Source organism: Rhinoraja longicauda, chromosome 20 (assembly GCF_053455715.1).
Source record: "Rhinoraja longicauda isolate Sanriku21f chromosome 20, sRhiLon1.1, whole genome shotgun sequence".
In the NCBI taxonomy this organism is placed as follows: domain Eukaryota; kingdom Metazoa; phylum Chordata; class Chondrichthyes; order Rajiformes; family Arhynchobatidae; genus Rhinoraja; species Rhinoraja longicauda.
The window spans coordinates 18,715,792-18,740,259 of record NC_135972.1 but is presented as its reverse complement, the minus strand read 5'-3'; the positions used below and the strand labels follow the sequence as shown (position 1 = coordinate 18,740,259).

The window sequence follows — 24,468 nt, the reverse complement described above, 5'->3', positions numbered from 1 at the left end:
TGATAGTACCTTTCAACTCCTCTGGTAGCTTGTTCCATATGTCCACCACCATTTGCACAAAAATAAAAGCCACTTAGGTTCCATTAAATCTATCTCCCCCCCCCTTACCTTAAATTTTAGTCTTCGTTATATTTGTTAGTTTGTTGTAATTTAGAAATGCATGCCTATACCGACCAACATGCAGCACATAAACACAGTGACAGTATTTTAAATATTTACGGCCTTGAATTTACATGGATCACAGAGTATTTGAAGCAGAAAAAGCTATACCTTCCAATGGTTTGCACCTTCCAATGTCACATTTTTCTTTTTACTGCATTGCTGGTCATTATATTTCCTCCTTGGTCTCCAAGTCCATACTTTGTTATCAGTGAGCCCATTTGGGACATTTGAGTAGGAAGGAACTGCAGATGCTGGTTTAAACCGAAGATGGACACAAAAAGCTGGAGCAACTCAGGCAGCATCTCTGGAGAGAAGGACTGGTTGACGTTTCGGGTCGAGACCCTTCTTCTGACTTTGACTATATGTGCTGCAGGCTCTGAAGGCACCGTCTCACAGCTTCAGGTTCCATCCTGACTCCAGATGTTTACTGGGGTTTCCTTTGATTTCCTCCCATGTCTTTCGAACATGTCAATGTCAATTATTAAATGATTGGTTAATTAATTATGAATAAGCAATTATGATAGAATAATTGATAAAATATTTGCTCTGTTTCCATTATCGAAAGTTTAAAAAAGTTGTAAAACGTTTTCACGAGAAGTAAAGATACCATTATATTACTTTAACATTTTTTTTGAGGATAGTCTTTAAGCATTTCAAAATGAATAATTGATATTGATTTATCAATTTATTACTGTCACTGAGATACAGTGGAAAAACTTTGTTTTACGTGCTGTCGAAGCAAATCGTACTGAGTAGACGCATACCATACCTGAGTAGTACAACAAGTAGTGCAAGAAGAGGAAGGAGACAGAGTGCAGGATATCGTGTTACAGGAATGGAGAAAATGGAGATTACAAAAGTGCCATGTCCGCAACAAGGGAGATTGGTAGATCAGTAATACATCCTGACCACATGAGATGTCTGTTTAAGAGTCTAATAATAGCAGGGAAGGACCTGTTCATGAATCTCTAGTATCTATTTTCAAGCTTTGTATCTTCTGAGTTTATGAGAGAGCGAAGAGAGAACGATTGGGGTGTGAGTGGTCCCACGTAAAACAAAGTTTATGATGGCTGCTTTTCCCAGGCGACTTTGATTACATGGAGTTGATGGGGGGAGAGGGGGGGGGGGGGGGGAGGCGGGGAGGGGATGTTTTGTGTGATGGACTGCACTGCAACCGCAACTCTCTCCAATGTCTTGCAGTCTTAGAGCAGTTGACCTACCAAGTTGTGACGTATCCTGATAAGATGCTTTCTACTGTGCACCTGTTGTAATTGGTAAGACACAATATGCTGGAGTAACTCAGCGGTTCAGGCAGCATCTCTGGAGAGAAGGAATGGGTAACATTTCAGGTCAAGACCCTTCTTCAGACTCATTTGGTAATTGGTAAGAGTCTGGGAGCCGTGCCAAATTTCCCGAGTATTCGGAGGACGTAGAGGAGTGAGACTACTTTCTTGGCCATGGTCCAGCTTTGGATGAACCAGGTAACATTGTTGGTGATAATTACACCAAGGATAGTGAAATTCTGGCCCATCTTGAGTTTAGCAGCATTGATGCAGACTGGGGTGTGTACTCCATCCTGACTTTGATGACAGCTTCTTTATTTTGCTAATATTAAGGGAGAGCTTGTTGTCTTGACACCATGCTACTAAACTTTCTATTTTCTTCCTATACTCCGTCTCATCTTTGTTTGAGATGCTGTGCTTTTTGCTATTGTCGTCTGCAAACTTTATTTTAAAGAGCAGTGCACATGTAGTTAATAAATAGGAGTCTGACGTCAGTGACCTTTTTATGCAAATGTTCCAGAATGAGCGTAGGGCCATGGAGATGTGCCTGCCATGGACCTGTGGCAGCCTTGGGCAAACTGCAGTGGCTTAAGGGTATTTGGGAGCTGGATTTAATGTGTGCCACGTCAAGCCTCTGGAAGCACCTCATGTCAGATCCACTAAATAGTCGTTATTAAGGTATGCCATCTTATTTTTCTTTGGCACCATGAGGATAATGATCTTTGAAAAGCAGTTTGGAACCAAGATTCCGTAACATGGAAGCATAACGTTGATGTTGGAAGAGGCTAAAGGTGTCTGTAAATACTCGGGCCAGCTGGTCATGTAAGGTTTTGGGGACGTGGCTGGGGATTCATGTCCGCAGTGCCGCTCTCAGGAAGACCACGTGACATCTGCAAAGGCGAGCATGGGTGCAGTTGCACTCAAGGCTGTCAGAGTGGGTGACGTTATTCCACTGACTTTCTGTTCAAGCTCAAAGCTCAAATGAGCTTCTCGGGGAGGAATGCGCTGTTACCAGCAATACTGTCTAACTTTACTTTATTGAACACCTGTAAGCATTGCCACTATCGACAGATGGCCATGTTATTCAGTGACTTGGTCCAGATTTCCCTCTTGCTGTCCGTGGTGGCATTGCAAAGGTTGTACCTTGATTTTCTGTACAGATAGATCATCGGACTTGAGTGCCGACATCTTTGGAAACACTCAAATTGACTACTTTTGCACAGAGTCCTCTATACATTTGTTGACAAAGTGTGTGATACCAGTGTCATTTAGGATGGCCACAGTGGCCTTAAATATGGACCAAACAACTGACTCAAAGCAGTCACATAGGAGTTAATCCACTTTCTCAGACCAATAGTATGTGCCTTTCTGTTGCAAATCCTTATGCTGATAGGGAGAAGGAACAAAGTCTGGTGGTCAGATTTTCCAAAAGGTGGACATTATCTGATTACCTGAAGCAGTGATAATTTTCAGCATACATACAAAATACGTTACTCTTGCACCATCTCTTTCTCCACTCCTCCTCCAAAGGAAACTTCATCTCACTTGAGGTTGCATCGATCAGTTACAGGAGCCATTGAGCCACAGCATATTTCATGTTACATTCTATGGAATTCTCTTTGCTGAGAGAAAGACTGTGAACATTCACTTTATTTTTGCCCCTCATGATCTTGTAATCTTTGATAAGGTCACCCCTTAGCCTCATAAGCTCCTGAGAAAAAAAAGTGTCAGCTGATCCAGCCTCTCCCTATTACTCAAACAAATATGCAGCGGGATATAGATCAGCTGTAGGAATGGGCAGAGAAATGCAGATGGAGTTTAACCCAAGCAAGTGTTATGTGTTGCATTTTGGGAGGTCACTTGTAAAGGGAAATGATGCAGTTAACGGCAAGACACTTAATAGCATTGATATACAGAGAGATCTTGGGGTGCAGGTCCACAACTCCCTGAAAGTAGCGACACGGGAATATCGAGTGGTAAAGAAGACATATGGTGTATTTGCCTTCTTTGGTCAAGGCAGTGAGTATCAGAGTCAGGAGGAAATTATGCACCTTGATAGGACTTTGGATAGTCGCATTGGAGTAATGCATGCAGTTCTGATCACCCCATGGCCAATGGAGTTTCATCCAGAAAAGTGTGAGGTGGTATGCAAGCCCATAACACCCAGCAAGTGGCACGACAAGTAGATAAGGGTGGTAACGGCGACATACAGCATATTTGCCTTCGTTGGCTGGAGCATGGAGTATAGAAGTCAGGAAGTCATGTTGCAGCTGTATAAAACTTTAGGTTAGGCCACATTTGGAGTATTATGTGCAGTTCTGGTTACCACATTACCCAAAGGATATGGAGGCTTTGGAGAGAGTGGATGTTTACCAGGATATTATATGGATTGAAAGGTATTAGCTATAACAAGAGGTTGGAAAAAATTGGATTGTTTTCTGAGGGGAGACCAGATAGATGTTTATAACGTTGACAGTGATACATAGGGTAGATGGTCAGAGTTTTGTTAACTGGGTGGATGGATGACAGAGCTTTAAGGTGAGTAAGGGAAAGTTTAAAGGAGATGTGAGAGGCAAGTTTATTAGAGCTGAAGGTGACTGGAACGTGCTGCTAGGGACATGGTGAAGGCAGATACAATAATTCAATTTAAGAGATATTTGAATAGATACGTGAACAAGCAGTGATTAGTTTGATTTGAAATTCCTGGTATGTTGATAAACATACTTGGCTAAAAAGTATGATTGTGAATTGTGAGTTTGGCATCATGTTTGGCATGGACATTCTGGGCTAAAAAGTCCAATCCAATGCTGTACTGTTTATGTTCTTTGTTTTAAGCAGGGAAGGTTTATAAGTTTATAAGTGATAGGAGCAGAATTAGGCCATTCGGTCCATCAAGTCTGCTCCGCCATTCAATCATGACATCTATCTCTCCCTCCTAACCCCATTCTCGTGCCTTCTCCCCATAACCCCTGACACCTGTACTAATCAAGAATCTATCTATCTCTGCCTTAAAAATATACATTGACTTGGCCTCCACAGTCTTCTGTGGCAAAGAATTTCACAAATTCACCACCCTCTGACTAAAGAAATTCCTTCTCATCTCCTTCCTAAAGGACCGTCCTTTAATTCTGAGGCTGTGACCCTGGTTCTCGATTCTCCCACTAGTGGAAATATCCTCTCCACATCCACTCTATCCAAGCCTTTCACTATTCATATGGGATTAGTTTAATTTGGCCTCATTGTCAGCACAGACATTATGGTCTGAAGGGTCTGTTTGTGTGCTGTACTATTTTATGTTCGGCATGTTTTCATAATTTGCATGCTTTTTGGCACTCCTCATTTCTTTGTGTTTATAACATTTGTATATTGTTCGGAGACCTATCTGATGTTTTCTACTGATTGTTGTTTGTTTTTATATAGCCGTGCTGTTTGAATTTGTTTGACATTTTGTATAGACTTGAGTATTGCTGGATTTCAAACTCAAATGGTGAAAGATACTTTTTTCGTAAATGTAAAATAAAAACAAAAATGCAGGAAAATTGAAACCATCTGCAGAGAACAAACAAGCTCCAATCTAACTCATCTGTCTTATAGAGTCATACAGGATGGAAAAAGGCCCTCCAGCCCAACTTGCCCACGCCAACCACAATGCACCATCTACACTAGTTCCACCTGCCTACGTTTGGCCCATATCCTTCTAAACCTATCCTATCAATGTACCTGTCCAAATGCTTTTTAAACATTGTGTTAGTACCTGCCTCAACTACCTCCTCTGGCAGCTCGTTCCATGTAACCACCACACTTTGTGTACAAAAAAGGTTGCCCCTCAGATTCCTATCTTCTTTAAACCCGTGTCCTCTGGATCTTGATTCCCTTACTCTGGCTAAATGGCATCCGGGCAGGTACATGGATAGGAAAGGTGTAAAGGCACATGGGACAAACATGGACAAATGGGACATGTGGATAGGCATCTTGGTCGACATGGATGTGTTGGGCACAGACCATGACTCTGTGACTCTCTGACAGAAACTGGGCAGGAATTGGGCTGTGGCAGGAACAAGGTTAAAATAAAATCTTAACCACTATTTTCCTACCTTTTGAACTATCCCATCACGTTCTTATGTTAACCTGGTCTTACAAGTGTAGGCAGGGCACGCACAGAAAATAACCAGGAACCTTTTCCTTGGTTGTGGGCAGATAGGGTGCAGTGAATTACCTGGGGCGTGTATTTAACTTGAAGATATGACATGGATAATGGCCAGTGTCTGCTCTTCTCTCCATCAAAGTCTGCAGGAATTGTCTGCTGGCTCTGGTTAAGTTGAATGATTATTCAGTTTATGGGTTAGAAAGCACAAGAGGGCTCTTCCAGGCCTCAAAAATAGCTTTTGTCATTCCTCAGCCTGCAGAACACCTCTCTTACCAATCACAACACATACCCCTGACTGCACCCAACCAGTGTCGGTCCCTGGCTGTGGCCTCTTGCTATGAATTTAGTTTTGTTTATTATTCTCACCTGTATCGAGGTGCAGTGAAAAGCAGTTTGTTGTGTGCTCTCTAGTCAAAGAAAAGACAATCAAGTCGTCCACAGTGTACAGATGCAGGACAAAGGATATAACATTTAGTGCAAGATAAAGTTTAATTAAAGATAATTTAAAGGTCTCCAATGAGGTAGATGGGAGGTCAGGAAAACACTCTAGCTGGTGAGAGGACAGTTCAGTTGTTTAGTTTATTGTCACATGTACCGACACACAGTGGAAAGCTTTTGTTGCATGCTATCTGTCTATGACTGATTTGTCATTGGAACTGGAGGATTTGGCATCTGAAAGTCTTCCATGCAAAGAAATAATTCGGACGAAAGAGCTGCACAGAGAGGGGGGAAAAAAAGAGAAATCTGTGATGGGTTGCAGGGCAGGAGTGACTAAATTACAAAAGTGATGATGGTCCAAGCCAAACGGATCTGATAATGAGAATCCTTGCTTTCTGTCACCTGAAATATGTGGTTTTCAGTTATTATGAAGTGTCTTAAGTCATTGCAATTTGTTTATATGAGTGACAGTAAAAAGTGTAGATTTCTGAACACTGATATAAAATGTTCCAACCAGTTTTCAGTACTGTATTGTTGAATGGTGACTGTGTTACTTGGGTGCCAGAAAGCTGGTTGAATGTCTGTACTGTGCAAATGGACTTCTCTATGCCTAGATATATTGGAATGACATCATATGTCAATTTTCTTCACCAATTAATTCAAATGTCACCATCCTGCTATCTCAGAAGTTGGAATTTTATGCTCTCCCAATGACTCATTGAACAAAAAAAGTTGTGTTGCATTATGATGTATTTAGATCAGTGTTGTAGGTGGAAATGCTTGTAAATTTAAACTGGATGACTCAGTCTTAAAGATCGTAAAACAAGGGACTTTCACATCCCAGTGTACGGGGGTGTTCCATTTGAAAGAGGCTGTTAAGTTCTACTGTAACTAATGAATACACTGACGAGCACAGCTGTATAAAAGGAGGCAGGGATAATGCTAGATATTTCAGCTGTGTCTTAAGGGTTGAATGAGAGTTGAAGTAAATCAGTTTGGAGTGAACGTGATATGTCAAACAATCAATTACATTTTGGCAGAGGGCCATAATATATAACAGGGCAGCAGTCCAGAAGCTGGGGTTTTGTGGAGAGTGCTGCTTCATGCTATCTGTCAATACATGCAGTAATTAATGTTAGCAGTAAGCAGAATAGAAATCCTTAACTCGGTTTTCTTTGTTTACACTAGAAGTAATTAGGAATTCTTCCCAAACATAGTTGTAAAACTCCTCATTGACATGAATGAAACTTTGCAAAAGGTATCGCAACATGGTGTGAGGTGACTTTGTCACATTGTCACGGGGTGTTTGGAAGAAGGAGCAGAGTGGAATGGCGACGTTTCTCAGTAAGGCAGTTTGCCAATTCTGGAAGATTGATGGAAAGATACAGCATGGAAATGGGCCTTTCGCCCAACGCTGATCAGCGATCACCACTCACTCCAGCTCGATGTTATCCCACTTTTGCATCCACTCCCTGCATGCAAGTTGCACAGGCCAACTAACCTACACACCTGCACATCCTTGGGATGTGGGAGGAAACTGGAGCACCTGGAGGAAGCCCATTCAGTCACAGAAAGAAAGTGCAGACTTCACACAGACAGCGGCCAATGTCAGAATTGAACCAATATCGCTGGCGCTGTCGAGGCAGCAGCTCTACCAGTTTCGGAGGGTTGATCATGTGATCCACAATAATGCATGTGATGTCTTCAATAGTATCTACATTTGCTTTATAGTGGTTGGGGTTGGATGTGATGCTTGGGTGTCCTCCATCAAGTCATAAGTTAGTATTTGAGTACCTGACTACAAAAAGTGGTGAACATTGCCCGATCCATCACGGGAACTGACCTCTCCACCATTGAAGGGATCTCTAGAAGGTACTGCCTCAAAAACATCACCCAGGCCACAATCTAATTTTGCTCCTGCCATCGGAAAGAAGGCATGGGAGTCCGAAAACTGTGAGGTCCAGGTTCAGAAAAACCATCCTCTCAACAAATTAGGCTGTTGAATACCATTGATTCCAACAACAAATTATTAACCATCTTGGTTATTACATTAGGGACTTTGGGCTTTGTTTTGTTTCATACTATAGTATTTTTTAAATTGATTGAACTTATTTGTTATCTATTGAGTACTGCGCATTAAATACTGTGTTTACAAAACTATTTTGATGATGGCAAAAGAAGGGTCTCGACCCGAAACGTCACCCATTCCTTCTCTCTGGAGATGCTGCCTGTCTTGCTGAGTTACTTCAGCATTTTGTGTCTCTCTTTGGTGTAAACCAGCAATTGCAGTACCTTCCTACACCAGTTGGTCCTGGCTCTTGGAGATATGGGTTTGGGTGGAGAGGGCAACGTTCACTGAGCCTATGCTTTCCTTGTGATGGCTGCAGTGCTGAGGTTCTTCTGTGATGGTAGGCGGTTGGAGTTGGGAACGTATAATGTGGTGACAGCAGTGTGTCACTGAGCTTGTGGGCTCTCTGGTGGCAGATGATGATGTTGCAGGAGGAGGGGCCGAAGTGCACAAAGAAGTGCCTGGAAGATCCATTCTGGATGCCAATGTTGACTGAAATAGTAGGTGATTCCCTTATCAGGATGAAATAGAGGTATTATCTGTAGCCTAGTAACCAAACTTACTGTACAAAACATTAATTCATTAAGGAGGATCCTCCCTGATCCAAACCTATGTTTAAGAAAATAGTATCTTTAATAAAAAAATTCCAATGCATTGGTCTGTCTGGCTTCCATCAGGCATCAAAGCTCACAGCAAAAAATGATTACTTAAACTGAAGTAGACACTCACAATAGATTTGGGGAAATTATGAGAAATTGGTTGGAGACTTGAGATTAGAGTATTACAATTGAGCAAAAAAATCAGAAATTTGGATTTGACTCTAGAGATTGCAATAATTCAGATTCAAAATACATAGATCAACTGTTCAAATGATATCAAACTAGAAGTGCTTGTGGGTATAGTGTCATAGGGGTAATATGGCACAGAAGCAGGCCCTTTGGCCCAATCATTCATGCCAACCAAAATGCCCATCTAAGCTCGTCCCATTTGGCTCTGTTTGGCCTACATCTCTCTAAACTTTTCCTATCCATGTATCTGTTCATATGTTTTTTTTATGTTGTAATAGTACCTGTCTCAACTACTGCCTCTGGCTGCTCGTTCCATATACCTACCACCCTCTGTGAAATAGTTGCCCCTCGGGTTCTATTAAATGTTTCCCATCTCACCTTAAATCTATGCTCTCTAGTTTCTGATTCCCCTTCCCCAGGAAAATGATGGTGCATCCACCCTATCTGCATCCCTCGTGATTTTACACCTCGATTACATCACCCCTCAGTATCCTACGCTCAAAAGATAAAATTCAAAGCCTGCCAAACTCTTCTGGTAACTCAATCCATGGAGTTCCGGCAACACTCTCTTAAATCCTCTTTCCAGCTTAATGATGACTTTCCAATAGCAGAGTAACCAACACTTGAAATGCCACTCTGCCAGTGCCTTTGAGATCTGGCCCATTTCAAACAATGACAAGATGGAGTACAGGAAGGAAATGAGGAATGCAGCAACATGGTGTCAAGCCAACAACCTTTCCCTCAGCGTCAGCAAGATGAAGGAGCTGGCCATTGACTTCAGGAAATGAGGTAGTCAGCATTAATGGTGCGGAAGTAGAGACTGTAGAGAGCTTAAGGTTCTGAGGTGTAACTATCACCATTGAATCGATGGCCCAGAAAGCATATCAACGACCCGTACGAAGTTATACAGATGCACGATAGATAACATCCAATCTGTATGCATCACAACTTGGTTTGGCATCAGCTCTGCCCAAATCCATAAAGAAATTACAGGGAGTATTGAACCATTATACAATCCAGCTTCCCCCCCCCCATTGTTTCTACCGAGACGACATCCCTGATGTACTAGGGGGCGGAGGACCTAAGGTGATGGAGGAACTGAAGGAAATTTACATTAGACAGGAAATGGTGTTGGGTAGACTGATGGGACTGAAGGCTGATAAATCCCCAGGGCCTGATGGTCTGCATCCCAGGGTAGTCAAGGAGGTGGCTCTAGAAATCGTGGATGCATTGGTGATCATTTTCCAATGTTCTATAGATTCTGAATCAGTTCCTGTGGATTGGAGGGTAGCTAATGTTATTCCACTTTTCAAGAAAGGAGGGAGAGAGAAAGCAGGGAATTATAGACCAGTTAGTCTGACATCAGCGGTGGGGAAGATGCTGGACTTGATTATTAAAGATGTAATAGAGGCGCATTTGGATAGCAGTAGCAGGATCGGTCCAAGTCAGTAGGAATTTACGAATGGGAAATCATGCTTGACAAATCTTCTGGAATTTTTTGAGGATGTAACAAGTAAAATGGACAAGGGAGAGCCAGTGGATGTAGGGTACCTGGATTTTCAGAAAGTCTTTGATAAGGTCCCACACAGGAGATTAGTGGTCAAAATTAGAGCACGGTATTGGGGGTAGGGTATTGACATGGATAGAAAATTGGTTGGCAGATGGGAAACAAAGAGCAGGGATTAACGGGTCCCTTTCAGAATGGCAGGCAGTGACTAGTGGGGTGCCGTAAGGCTCGGTGCTGGTACCGCAGCTATTTATCATACACATTAATGATTTAAATGAAGGAATTAAAAGTAACATTAACAAATTTACAGATGACACAAAGCTGGGTGGCAGTGTGAATTGTGAAGAGGATGCGATGAGGATGCAGGATGACTTGGACAGTTTGAGTAAGTGGGCAGATGCAAGGAGGATGCAGTATAATGTGGATAAATGTGAGGTTATCCACTTTGGTGGCAAGAATGGGAAGAAAGATTATTATCTGAATGGTAGGGAAAAAAACTGCAGATGCTGGTTTAAATCGAAGGTAGACACAAAATGCTGGAGTAACTCAGCTTATCTGAATGTGTCAGGTTAGGAAAAGGGGAAGTACAACGAGACCTGGGTGTCCTTGTACTCAGTCACTGAAAGTAAGCATGCAGGTACAGCAGGCAGTGAAGAAAGCTAATGGCATGTAGGCCTTCATAATGAGAGGAGTTGAGTATACTGTAGGAGCCAAGAGGTCCTTCTGCAGTTGTACAGGGCCCTGGTGAGGCCACACCTGGAGTATTGTGTGCAGTTTTGGTCTCCTAATATGAGGAAGGACATTCTTGCTATTGAGCGAATGCAGCGTAGGTTCACGAGGTTAATTTCCAGGATGGCAGGACTGTCATATGATGAAAGAATGGAGTGACTGGGCTTGTATTCACTGGAATTTAGGAGGATGAGAGGGGATCTTATAGAAACATATAACATTATTAAGGGATTGGACACGCTAGATGCAGGAAACATGTTCCTGATGTTGGGGGAGTCCAGAACCAGGGGCCACAGTTTAAGAATAAGGGGTAGGCCATTTAGAACTGAGATGAGGAAAATCTTTTTCACACAGAGAGTTGTGAATTTGTGGAATTCTCTGCCACACAAGGCAGTGGAGGCCGATTCACTGGATACATTCAGAGGAGATTTAGATAGAGCTCTTAGGCCTAGAGGAATCAAGGGATGTAGGGAGAAGGTAGGATCGGGGTACTGATTGTGGATGATCAGCCATGATCATATTGAATGGCACTGCTGGCTCAAAGGGCCGAATGGCCTAATCTTGCATCTATAGACAACTCACACCCTCGCCATTCCTCCTCCTCCCCTTTCCTGTTGGGCATAAACTACGGAAGCTTGAAAGCACGCACCATCAGATTCAGGACAGCTTCTACCATGCTGTTATCAGACTATTTATTGTATGATCCTCTCATAAGCTAAGAGTATAGTCCCGATCTCCCAGATGACTTCATTCTGGCTCTTACACTTTTTAATGTAATGAGAATGAGATGAGAAAGGTCTCTGAGGGTAGGGTGGTGGATGTGGTCTACATGAATTTTCGTATGGTATTTAATGAAGTAAAGATGATGAAGTTCCTCATGATAGACGGATCCAGAAGATTAGGATGCGTGGGATTATTAATGACTTCATCGTATGGATGAGAGGAGGCTTAAAATATACAATTAATGGCATGGCTCTTAACAACATTGATGTACTGGGGGATCTTGGGGTCCAAGTCATAATTCCCTTAAAGAGGCAACACAAGAAGATCCCCGATTCCATGTACCCATCCAAAAGGCTCTTAAACACCACCGTTGTATCTGTACCCTAGTGGTGCATTCTAGGCCCCCATCATTCTCTGTGTTTAAAAACAAACTTGCCCCACACATCTCAATTAAACTTTCCCCCTCTCACCTTATAGCCGTGCCCTCTAGTCTTGGATATCTCCATCCCAGAAAAAAGATTCAGACTGTCTACGCTATCTATGCTTCTACTAATTTTATATACTTGTATAGTCTCCCCTCAACCACTGACATTCCAGAGAAGGCAAATCATAAGCCGGCCTTTGTTCCAAGAAGTTTCAAGTGTAGGATGTTGTTTCAATTATACAATGCATTGGAGAAACCATGCCTTGAAGATTGTGTGCTATTTCGGTTTGTGGAAGGATGCTTGTTCTTGCACTAAACATTACCCGCTTTATCCTTGCACTAAACATTATTCCCTTTATCTTGTACTGATTGTTATTCCCTTTATCCCAGATCTGTACATTGTGGAGGGCTTGATTGTAATCATATATAGTCTTTCTTCTGACTGGATAGCAGGCAACAAAAAACCAGCAAATAACTAAACTACGGAGGGAGTACAGCAAAGGTGCACCAGACTGACCCATGGAATGGCAGGGCTGACATATGAAGACATAAAATATGAATGTTCTAGCTGGAGGAATCATGAGTATATTGGGGGGGAAAACTGAAACGGGATGGTCTGTTGTGATCATCTTGAATGATGGAGCAGGCTCAAAGTGCCTAAAGGCCTTCAAATGGCCTATTTCTGATCCTATTTTCTTGTTCCTAAGTTCTGAAATAATGCTAGCAGTTGCAGAAAGGAATTTACTTTAGACTTTAGAGATACAGAGCAGAAATGGGATCTTCGGTACACCGCGTCCACACCAGCAATCACCCCGTACAATAACAGTACAATACGCTAGAGACAATTTTACAATTTCACTGAAGCCAAGAAACCTACAAACCTGTATGTCTTTGGAGTGTAGAAGGAAACCAGAGCATCCGCAGAAAATCCAAGGGCGAATGTACAAACTATGTATAGATAGCACATTAGTCAGGATCGAACCTGGGTCTCTGTAAGGCTGCAACTCTACCATTGCACCACTACGGTGGTACATTTTGTTATGATGTGGGGCCTGTGACCAGTTCAGATCAGATGCAAAGGCTTGAAAGCAGTGGATGTCACCAAGTTATAAGTGATGTAAGAAAATAACTGCAGATGCTGGTACAAATCAAAGGTATTTATTCACAAAATGCTGGAGTAACTCAGCAGGTCAGGCAGCATCTCAGGAGAGAAGGAATGGGTGACGTTTCGGGTCGAGACCCTTCTTGAAGTTTGAGCAAGAAAATGGTACTATTAAGCTCTGTCAGCAATTAGTGAGTTAAACTGTGTTATAAAATTCAGTGCTTTACCAGTCAAATAAAGAGCTTCCTTCAAAAGGTTTCCACCAAAGTTGAAAGTCTGAACATAAAAGGTGGTATAATGGCATAGATAAAAGTTCCTTCATTACCTTCCTAGTTATGCTTGGATGCAACTTCACTGAATCAGATCCATGTACATCCATGCTTGCATTTTTGAAGTACTCTTCATGACCTCAAAATGATCCCAAGTGCTCTAAAAGCAATTAAGTGGTTTTGTGATTTAGTCATTTTCAAAGTGTAGAGAAAGCAGCAATCAATTTGCCGATGAAGACCCTCAAGCAACAGTGAGGTCATACCCAAATATGGTGAAAATTATTGAAGGAAAGCCTTACTGGGTGACTCTTCCCTATGCTTCTGAAGAGAGGCATAGGATCATTTATCATCAGCTGTCAAAGCAACTATAGCCTCAGTCAGTGTGGATTGAAGACAGCATATCTGACTGTATTTCAGGGAAGTATCAGCCTCAAAGATTCAACATAGTCCCTACAATTGTTACCTCTCGTCACAAATGCTCCATTCTCAGAGTCATTACCCTATGACAATTATTTAGCAATCTTTTCCTCATGTGCCAGTTGACTTCTTCTTGAACATCCTGAACGTCAGGAGTCAAGAGTGTTTATTTTGTTATATGCACTGGGACCGGAACAATGAAATTCTTATGTACTGCAGCTTTCCAGGCACATTAATAGCAACAACACAACAAATGATTCTCAGACTCCTGTACCTTCTTCCTGATGGTGAGGTGGTTACCATCTGTGATGGTCCGGGTCTACCATTTTCTGCAGCCCCCTTTGTTTTTGGGCATTCTAGTTACTGGGTGCAGTCAGTACCTTCTCCACCATACACATATATTCCCATAGTATATTATTTGGCACGCTGAATCTCCTCAAACTTCTGGGGACATAGATGCATTGTGAGCTTTCTTTATAATTGTATCAACGTGTTCGGCTAGGATAGATCACCAGACATTATCATGAAGCTGTAGTTTATCACCACCACCATCTCTCTGACCCAGAAACTTTCTCTACCACTGTCCCTCCCATGAAGACAGTTTCATGGATCCTCAGCTTTCCCTTCCAGAAGTCAATAATTAACGCCTTAGTCTTGCTAACATTGTGGCGTTATAGGTAGATCGAGTGGTGAAGAAGGGTTTTGGTGAATTGGCCTTGATCGGTTAGTGTATTTAGTATGGAAGTTAGTGCCCTTACCATGCTGTATGACTATGACTCTACCTCATTGACACATACTGTGTGTTTGAAGCAAATGTTATATTCCAACACCTGATGTTGTATTTAATTTATAATATCCGGTAGAAATATGGAAGTCTTATTGAAATCCTCCAGGGCCTTGGTGAGAGTGCATCTGGAGAATTGTGCAGTTTTTGAATCCATACCCAAACTTGACACGGGGAGGTTGGAGCAAAGTTTCATGTGACTGGTTCAAGGGGAAGTGGGCTGGGTCAATTTAAGCAGTGACTGAGTCCTATGCAATCAAATACTGGAAGTTGATTAGCATGCTTTTCAAGCAAGAATTCTTTTGTTCTGTTGTCAGTACTCTTGACTCTCTTGAATCTTAAACCATTGCCAAACTGATAAAAGAATCTGGGAACACAATACAGTAGTCAAGTCCAGTAGCAAAATCAATTGGCTGATGTATTTTGTGGTAGCACCTCTACAAGAACATTTGTAGTTACTCGTATCGTTAAATATAGGAATGGAGAATGGAATTGTGTTAAATGGTTTATTGGGTGCCAGGTTGAACACGAGGTTGGGCTGCATAAGGTATTTTAAGTACTTCAGAATTTCATGCAATTTCATTGAATGGCCAAGTGATACGAATTGTGAAAAGAAAATTATCTGCCTTTTGGATAAATAATTGACGCTGTTGAAGTTTGAAAAATTGACCACAACAATTTCCCATGAATGTGTGGCAATTCCTTCTCACATGATCTTATTTTATGAGTTAAAGATGCTCTGCGATAAGGCAATAATATGGAGCACAGTGAATCACCCAACTCTTCATTTAGACCTATTATCTTTGCATTTAGACCTGTCACGGATAGAAGAAACTTTGTAGGCCATGGCACATCAAGTGCTTAGTCAGGTATATGTTAAATTGGTCATTCAATTCGGTGATACAAAAGCTTGAATAAGGTAGGTTGCTGAAACATAGAAACATAGAAAATAGGTGCAGGAGTAGGCCATTCGGCCCTTCGAGCCTGCACCGCCATTCAGTATGATCATGGCTGATCATCCAGCTCAGTAACCTGTACCTGCCTTCTCTCCATACCCCCTGATCCCTTTAGCCATAAGGGCCACATCTAACTCCCTCTTAAATATAGCCAATGAACTGGACTCAACTACCTTCTGTGGCAGAGAATTCCACAGACTCGCCACTCTCTGTGTGAAAAAATGTTTTCTCATCTCGGTTCTAAAAGACTTCCCCCTTATCCTTATGCTGTGACCCCTGGTTCTGGACTTCCCCAACATCGGGAACAATCTTCCCACATCTAGCCTCTCCAACCCCTTAAGAATTTTATATGTTTCTATAAGATCCCCCCTCAAGTCTTCTAAATTCCAGCGACTATAAGTCTAGTCTATCCAGTCTTTCTTCATATGAAAGTCCTGCCATCCCAGGGATCAATCTGGTGAACCTTCTCTGTACTCCCTCTAAGGCTAGAATGTCTTTCCTCAGATTAGGAGACCCAAATTGTACACAATAAGTGGTGGATGTTGCCACAACCACCATGGGTATTGACCACTCCATCATCAAAGATCTACAGGAAACGTTGCTTCAAGAAAGCATCTAATTTTGTCAAATTATGTCAGGGCGGCATGGTGACGCAGCGGTAGAGTTGCTGCCTTACAGCGCTTTCAGCGGCAGAGACTGACTACGGGTGCTGTATGTATGGAGTTTGTACGTTCTCCCCGTGACCGCGTGGGTTTTCTCTGAGGTGTTCGGTTTTGTCCCACATTCCAAAGACGTACAGGTATGTAGGTAAATTGGCTTGGTATAAGTGTAAATTGTCCCCAGTGTGTGTAGGATAGTGTTAATGTGTAGGGATTGCTGGTCGGTGCGGACCTGGTGGGCCAAAGGGCCTGTTTCCGCGCTGTATCTCTAAAACTCTAAAAAAAAATCCACATGATCCTGATCACGCTCTCATCTCACTGCTGCAATCGGGAAGAAGGTACAGGAGCCTGAAAACAGTTACTCCAGGTTCAAGAGCAGCTTCTTCCCATTACCCATCAGGCACTTGGACTAGTCTGCACAACCCTAACCACAAAGCTACCTCAGAACTGAACCAACACAGATTTTGCACTGCTATGTTCTAGTTTTAGTTTAGTCTATGTTCATGTATACCGATGAAGAGTGAAAAGCTTTTTGTTGCGTGTTATACAGTCAGCGGAAAGACTATAACTGAAAAACTGATAATTTATAATATACTTATTTGCCATATTGTTGCATTTAATGTGCCCATAAACCTGCGTCAAGTAATAATTTCATTGCTTTGATCCTGGTGCAAATGATAAACATTAAAAAATTAAAGTCTTACTTCCAATCTTTACTGCATTTTCCAAACCCTTGCCACTCTTCAAATATATTAAAAAAATTCTGGCCACCACACTAAAAGAAGGATATGGTTAAGCTCAAGAGGTTACTTGGATTAGTTAGCTTGAGTTATTGGGAGAGATTGGATAATCTGGGTCTGTTTTCCCTGGAGACTGAAACGAGAGGGCATAGAAATAACATGTAAGGGAGGAGGTTTAAAGGGAATATGAGGGGTAAATCCACCAGACAAAGAGTAGTTGGTACCTGCAATAAGCTGCCAGAGGAGGTAGTGGGGGCAGGAACAGTAACAACATTTAGAGGAATTTGGACAGGTATTTGAATGAGTAGGACAGAAAGGGAATTAGTATAGACACATTGTATTATTAGTAATAGGCATGATGGCAGCATTGACACTGGGCTGCAGGGCGATACAACTCTATGGCTCTTTTTATACACCTTGATTACTAAACTCAACTTAGTCTTTTCGGAAGACAAGCCAGCCTAATCCATCGTACTGTCTAAATTTCTCATACCTTGTAGTATGCTTGTAAATCCTCTCTGCACCCTCTCTAGTGCTATGATTTAGCAGTTCCAGTGTGGTGTACACAGTACTCTACTGTGACACAACATGCATTATCTACGTCAATCCAGCATAACCTATATGCTCTTGCATTCTCCACCAAAACCAATAAAGGGAAATTTCTTATTTGTAGCTTCATCTGAAACTTAAACCCCATTAGAAATAACTTATCAGTTACTTTGCTGGTTAATTGATAACATAGAAAAACTCCTTTCAAAAGCAGTTAACGTCCCTTTGGACCTGCCGCTGCACAGTACACATACGTCTTCCATCAGCTTTGATCTAATATGTCTCAAGGGGGTGGGGGTCAAGTATAATTATTTTTCTCAGGTTGAGGAAACTGGGATCAGCAGGGTTCCACAATGGGAAGGGTAAGGAAAAGAGGAAGTGAGAGATGCATTTGAAAGGATTTTTCTCAAATTTACAGTAAAGAGTCCATTAGACTAAGTTTATTGGAGATGAAGATGGAAAGGCAGGAAAATGAGGGCTGAGATATTTGGGAGTGCAGAATTAAGCCAAAGGTTACGATTGCTCTTTAGGATGATCCTGGGATGTTAGGTTATTCTGAAGAAGAAATTTGGGGATTGGAGGTGACATCTGTACACTTGAGATGAGTCAAGTTTAATGGGATTTTGATGATGATGAAGTATCTGATAGTGAGGAGGTGAGGAAATAGGTGAGAAAGTTAACACAGGCAGGAACATTGTGGTGAATAGCCAAAGCCTAGGAGTTTGAAAGTACACTTGATTTGTGAAAGAAGATTTCAACCAAATTGGGAATTAGGATAGGAATCTCTGAGATTAAATGACTTTGTCATGAATTGAGATCAGAGGAATGAATCGGCAATGGGAGAAGGCAACGAGCAGTTATGAAGATGGTAAAGATATGTCTCCCTTTACTTTCTGACCTTTCTTTACTTTCTGAAAATAATCCTCCTGTAATTCTTATTTCTACGTTGGAGAATTCTTGCTTAAATTCTCATGCAACATTTCCTCTCTGCTGACTTTGTGATGCCATGCATTCTTCTATTGTGTTGCCTTTACTGCCTCATAATAGTGCATTTTTGACCCAAACTGTTTACTTGCCAGCAATACTGCTATGAACCCAGTTTCCATGTGGCCAGAGATGTCTGCAGCCCTGCTGCAGCTGACAAATCCATCCCATATGTCCATCAAACACTTCGTCGTACATACGGGATGTACACAAATTGGGTGTATGTAACCTGGGAAGGATCTCTACTGTAAACCTATGCCACCTCTTTGGTCCCGGCAGGCCGCAGCCTGGCTCGCCCACCGTGGAATCGGGAGAGCGAAGCTGCCGTGCCATGGCCCAAACACGCCCAGAAGACCAAGAATTAGAGAGAAGGTGGAGGGAGTCAGCGACAGCAATGGATGCTGGACAGGGGACAGAAGGAAGAATTACTGCGTCTTACCTTCCATGCCTCCAAGGTCGGCTGTGGGAGGCTCCCGCCTGGGACATGAAGGGCGCTGATGGACCGGGGAAGGAGAAGGACAACTGTTCACAGGGTGACTGGATGGAGGCGATGGCTGAATTAGGCCTGGATGGCCAGCTGCAGCTGAGACTATAAAATGGAGCCAAACCCTGGCGCCTATTGCACATAGACTCAGAGAGCTGTTTCTTTGCGTTATGTGCTAAACAGGTATTGCACTTATGTACGGCAATAATCTTAGTGATCTGTATGCAAAATAAAATCTGACTGTACCTTGTGATAATAAAGAAACCATTGATCTTGTTATGAACACTTCAACCAAAAGGCAAAGTTATACTCTCATATCTATGCCCCTCATAATTTTGAATGTCTCATTCAAATCCCTAAAGACTGATCAATCTGGAAAAGGTCCCCAACATGTCATGTCTTCTGCCCATTCCGTCCAGAGAAATTGCCTGAGCCGAAGAGTTCCTCTAGCTCTTTATTTTTTACGCTCTTTATTTTTTACGCAATCCTTCCAGTATCTCCTTGTAACTGAAACACTCCGTCTCAGGCAACACGCTGCTGAATCTCTCCACCCTCTCTCGAGGTATATTAACAAGGCCTGTAAACAAAATATTGCTCTTGAATAAAGGAAAACTTTAATCAGATTAAATATTAAACTTTGGAGTTCCTGACACCTTAGAACTGGCCCTTTTTTGTTTTGGTTGGGATTTTTGGACAAAGGTATGATTGAGTAATTTAATCTTGAAGTTGTTTGTTGTCCCATTTTCCAAAAGCACTAAGAAGAAAGCAGCACAACGTGCACTGAACATAAAAGAATGCATTGTCATGAGTTGTTTGAAAACGTGCAATATTATTAAAGTAACTGTGTCGCTACCTTTTGTTCTCTGAATGGAAATACGGGTGTGACTGATGTCTACATGTACACTGCTGAGGGTAGTGGCAGTGGAACCAAAATACTGAGAATCTATCATGTTTGGGGTGTGTTGTTGAGGGTGGAAATGTTGCCTGTTCACCATGAGCTCACTTTTGAAGTCTGAAGAACTATGGCTCGCTAAATGGTTGAGGTTGTACTACATACTTTTGCTTGCACTATTATGTTCTGGTTTACCAAGCATAACTGTTAATTTATGGAATACTTATTTGTTGAGTTGTAGAATTTAATAGTCATAGCGTTACACAAGCACGGAAACAGGGCCCTTCGGCCCAACTTTCCCACACTGATCAACATCTACATTTGTCCCACCTGCTTGCTTTTCGCCCATAATCCTCTAAACCTATCCTATCCAGGTACATGTCTTAATGTTTCTTAAACATTGCGATAGTACCTGCCTCGACCATGCCAGCTTGTTCCACACACCCAACATCCTTTGTTTAAAAAAATTACCCCTCGGGTTCCCATTAACTCTTTCTTCCCAAAGTCCAAATCCTTGTGGCAATGCAAGTAAATAGAGTGGCAAAGAAAGTGTATGGTGCGCTTGACTTCACCAGCCAGGGCATTGGTTACAAGTGTCAGGAAGTCAATATGTAGCTTCATACAATGTTAGGTAGCCGCATATGGAGTATGATGAGCAATTCTGGTCACCCCATTACAGGAAGGATACGTAGGCTTTGGAGAGAGTGCAGAAGAGGTTTACCAGAATGTTACCTGGATTAGAGCATATTAGCTAAAAGGAGAGGTTGGAAAAATTTGAATATTTTTCTCTGGAGCATCAGACACTGAGGGATAGAATTATACAAAATTATGAGAGGCATAGATAGGATGAACAGAGTATTTTTTTCTCAAGTGGAAGTGTCAAATGCCAGATCGTAAAGCTTTTAGGTCAGAATGGCAAAGTTTAAAGGAGAATTGCGGGGCAAATATTATACACAGAGACTAATGGATGCCTGGAACACACTGCCAGGGGTGCTGGTGAAACTAGATATGATAGTGGTGTTTAAAAGGATTTTAGAGAGTATGAGTATGCAGATCATGGAGCAGATCCCGGGAAGCCGCAGTTTGGCCGGAGTATCGCAGGGATCCACGGACCGAAGACAGAGGATCCGCCCAGAAGATCCAGCTCACCCGCCACAGACCGGGTCTTGCCCGCCGCGGACAGAAGACCCGCATCGCAGACCGGGACCCACCTGGAGGCCTGGCTCACCCACCCAGAGTGTTAGCAGACTGGCTGCTGGGGGCAGTGTACTGCCTCAACAGTGGAGTGGGCTGTTGGAGGCCCTGCAACAGCCTGGGGCTCAGCTAGATCGGGTGCCGACCCAAGAGGCCGAGCACGTGGACTGGGCGTGGCCTAATGTGGCGGAGGAGCGGCGGAGGTGTGGCGGAGGACATCATCGGCTACGCTTGGCCAGGCTGACTGCAATGCTACCAAGACAACGGGCCTTCATGGTCAAGTCAAGTACCCTGCATTACAAAAACTGGGACTTGAAAATGGCGCCAAACAGTCTCTATATACTGTTTCAACGTACTACTGCTAAAGAAGTACTGTGGTTGAGATGCTTATCTATTATATATCTAAGTGCTTATGAATAGTGATACTTCTACTGAACTGTTTACAAAAAAGAATTTCACTGTACCTTTGTACAAGTGACAAATACAGAATATGGATCACATGCAGGCAGAGGAGTTTTGTTTAATCAGGCTCCTTGTTCAGCCAAGATGTTATGGGCTGAAGGGCTTGTTCCTGTGTTGTCATGTTCTGTGTTCTGAATTCCTTTCAACCATTTATTTCTTTGTACCTGCCAAATGTCCCTTATTGTACAGACCTCAACGACTTCAGTTATTTTTGCAGAAACCTCTTTGCGGAGGACAAATGGATTGTTCCATGTCAGCGTGGACAGGCCCCTCATTTACAAGGCCACGGGCAGGTAGAGCCTCAATATGTAGTGGCTAAGTACCACCACAGGTTGACATTCATTCTTATCCAATTCTTTGTTGCGTGGCGCAGGATTGCAGCTGGGAGAGCTGTTTCCTAATCGCGCCAGGGATCTGGGTTCAATCCTGACCTCCGGTGCTGTGTGGAGTTTGCATGTTCTCCCTGTGACTGTGTGGGTTTCCAGTTTCCTCCCTAGTTTGTTGGTTAATAGACATCTGTAAATTGCTCCTGGTGTGTAGGAAGTGAGAAATCGGGATAACATAGAACTAGTGCGAACAGCTGATCGATAGTTGGCATGGACTCATGGGCTGAAGGTCCTGTTTCAACGCTGGATCGCTAAACTAAATGTCTCTTTTTTCCAGGTGTAAATATTTACAGCATACCAATTTTTAATGAATCGTTCTCTGCTTAGAAACCATTCCGTTGCAGTGATTTTTATTTTCTCTGTAATATGTTATCCAGAATGGGTTGTATCCAAAGGAAAATTATCTTGGTGATTTATTTTTGCCTAATCAAATGTATTCATCCATTTGATTTATCAATACTCGGTGTTAAATACACATTCTTATTACTTTTGATAGATGGGTACTTTTAAGACTCCTGATGGCCAATATTTTTTGGAACCTCTGATGAAACCGGATGGAGGCCAATTCAAAGATGAGCACAATAAACCCCACCTTATTTACCAGCATGAACCACTGAACAACAACCCTTTGAGGAAGAGGAATAACCCGTCTCATCCTTGTGCACCTTTAGGTAGGTGGGGATATTTTTCCGCAAACATAGATATACTTTAAGAATAAATATGTGTATTTCAATTTCTTTCTCCAGTTCATCTTGCAGGTACTATCATAACCTTTAAGCAGGTACAATTGCAACATTAGTCGGGTACATGGATAGGACAGGTTTGGGAGGATATGGGTCAAATGCAGGCATGTGGGACTTGTGTAAATGGGACATGATGGTTGGTGTGGGCAAGTTGGGCCAAATGGCCTGTTTCCACACTGTATGATTCTATGACCCTATAACTGGACATTGAGGGTTTTTTTAACATTGTTTTTTGAGGACTGTTTTAAGTTCCCAATTGGGATCAATTTATGAATGTAGACCAAGGATCTCAGTCTTTGCAACGCAACTACTCACAGCCATTCAAGACAGATTCTTGATGAGTAAGGGTGTCAGGGGTTATGAGGCGAAGGCAGAAGAATAGGGTTGAGAGAGAAAGATAGATCAGCCATGATTGAATGGCGGAGTAGTCTCGATGGGCCGAATAGCCTTATTCTGCTCCTAGAATTTATGAACATACAAGTGGGATTTTCTGTACCTTACCTAAGGTTTGTTATTCCCTCCATACACAGGTCTCTTTATCATGCACAATTTAAAAAAGATATTTACCAGTGATATTTCTCTAACTAAGAGAACTAACTAAGAGACTGTTTAAAACAGTCGGAATGGCAAACCGGAGCTATACCTTGACATGAGAGGAAGATTTTCAATGCCAGTTATCTTTGACAGATTTATAGGTAGCTTGGATGCAGGTTATTTTTTTCTTCAGAGAAAGATCACAAGACCTATACAACAATTGAAAGGCCTTTTAAGTTTTAATCAACGGACAGATTAAACCAAGCAAATACAGATTATTTATATCAGTTATTTGTTGAGTTTGGTTTTAGAATTACATTAAACTGTGTTATGGATTTTGATGTATGTGCTCTTTGACTACAAACAAACATTTGCAGTCAAGGCCCTTGTCAATAATTTGAAAGGGTTTTGAACCCGGTGGCTGTGAGATTCTGCGTGCAATGCGTGGTTCAGTAGGCAGTGCCGCTGCCACACAAGTTCAAGCAGCTGCTTTGATCCTGACCTTGAGTGTTGTCTCAGTGGAGTTTGCACATCCTGTAATTGTGTGTTTCCATCGGTGGGGGGTGCAGTTTCCTCCCATTTTCCAAACCCACACTGGTAAGTTGATTGAATCTTTTAAATGACACCTTAATACAAGTAAGTGAAAGAACATGGCTATATGTGAGAGAGCGAATAGATTAAAGGCAAGAGGGTGAATGGGGCTGATTAGATTGCTTTATTGGGAGCCAACATAGACCAAATGGACTGTCACCCCATTACAGAAAAGATGTGGAGTCTTTGGAGGGGTGCAGAAGAGGTTTACCAAACTACGGCCTGGATTAGACAGTTTCAGTTACAGAGAGAAATTGGATAAACTTGGATTGTTTTCTCTGGGATGTCAGAGGTTGAGGAGAGACTTGACAGAAGTATATAAAGTATATGAGAGGCTTGGATAGGGTAGATATTATTTTTCCCAGGGTGAAAATGTCCAACACTAGAGGGCATAGCTACAAGATGAGAGGGAGAGGGGGAAAGTTTAATGGAGATGTGCAGGTCAAGTTTTTT

At 42.3% G+C, this 24,468-nt stretch overlaps 1 protein-coding gene across 1 annotated transcript in view; it reads left to right on the top strand.

The window, feature by feature from the left end:
• The window catches only part of LOC144603602 (A disintegrin and metalloproteinase with thrombospondin motifs 20), a 272,822-nt gene that overhangs the window by 17,041 nt on the left and 231,313 nt on the right, over positions 1-24,468 (top strand). Inside the window, exon 3 of the mRNA XM_078417074.1 lies at positions 22,644-22,818. Coding sequence (XP_078273200.1) covers positions 22,644-22,818 — 175 coding nt within the window. The remainder of the gene's footprint in view (positions 1-22,643; positions 22,819-24,468) is intronic.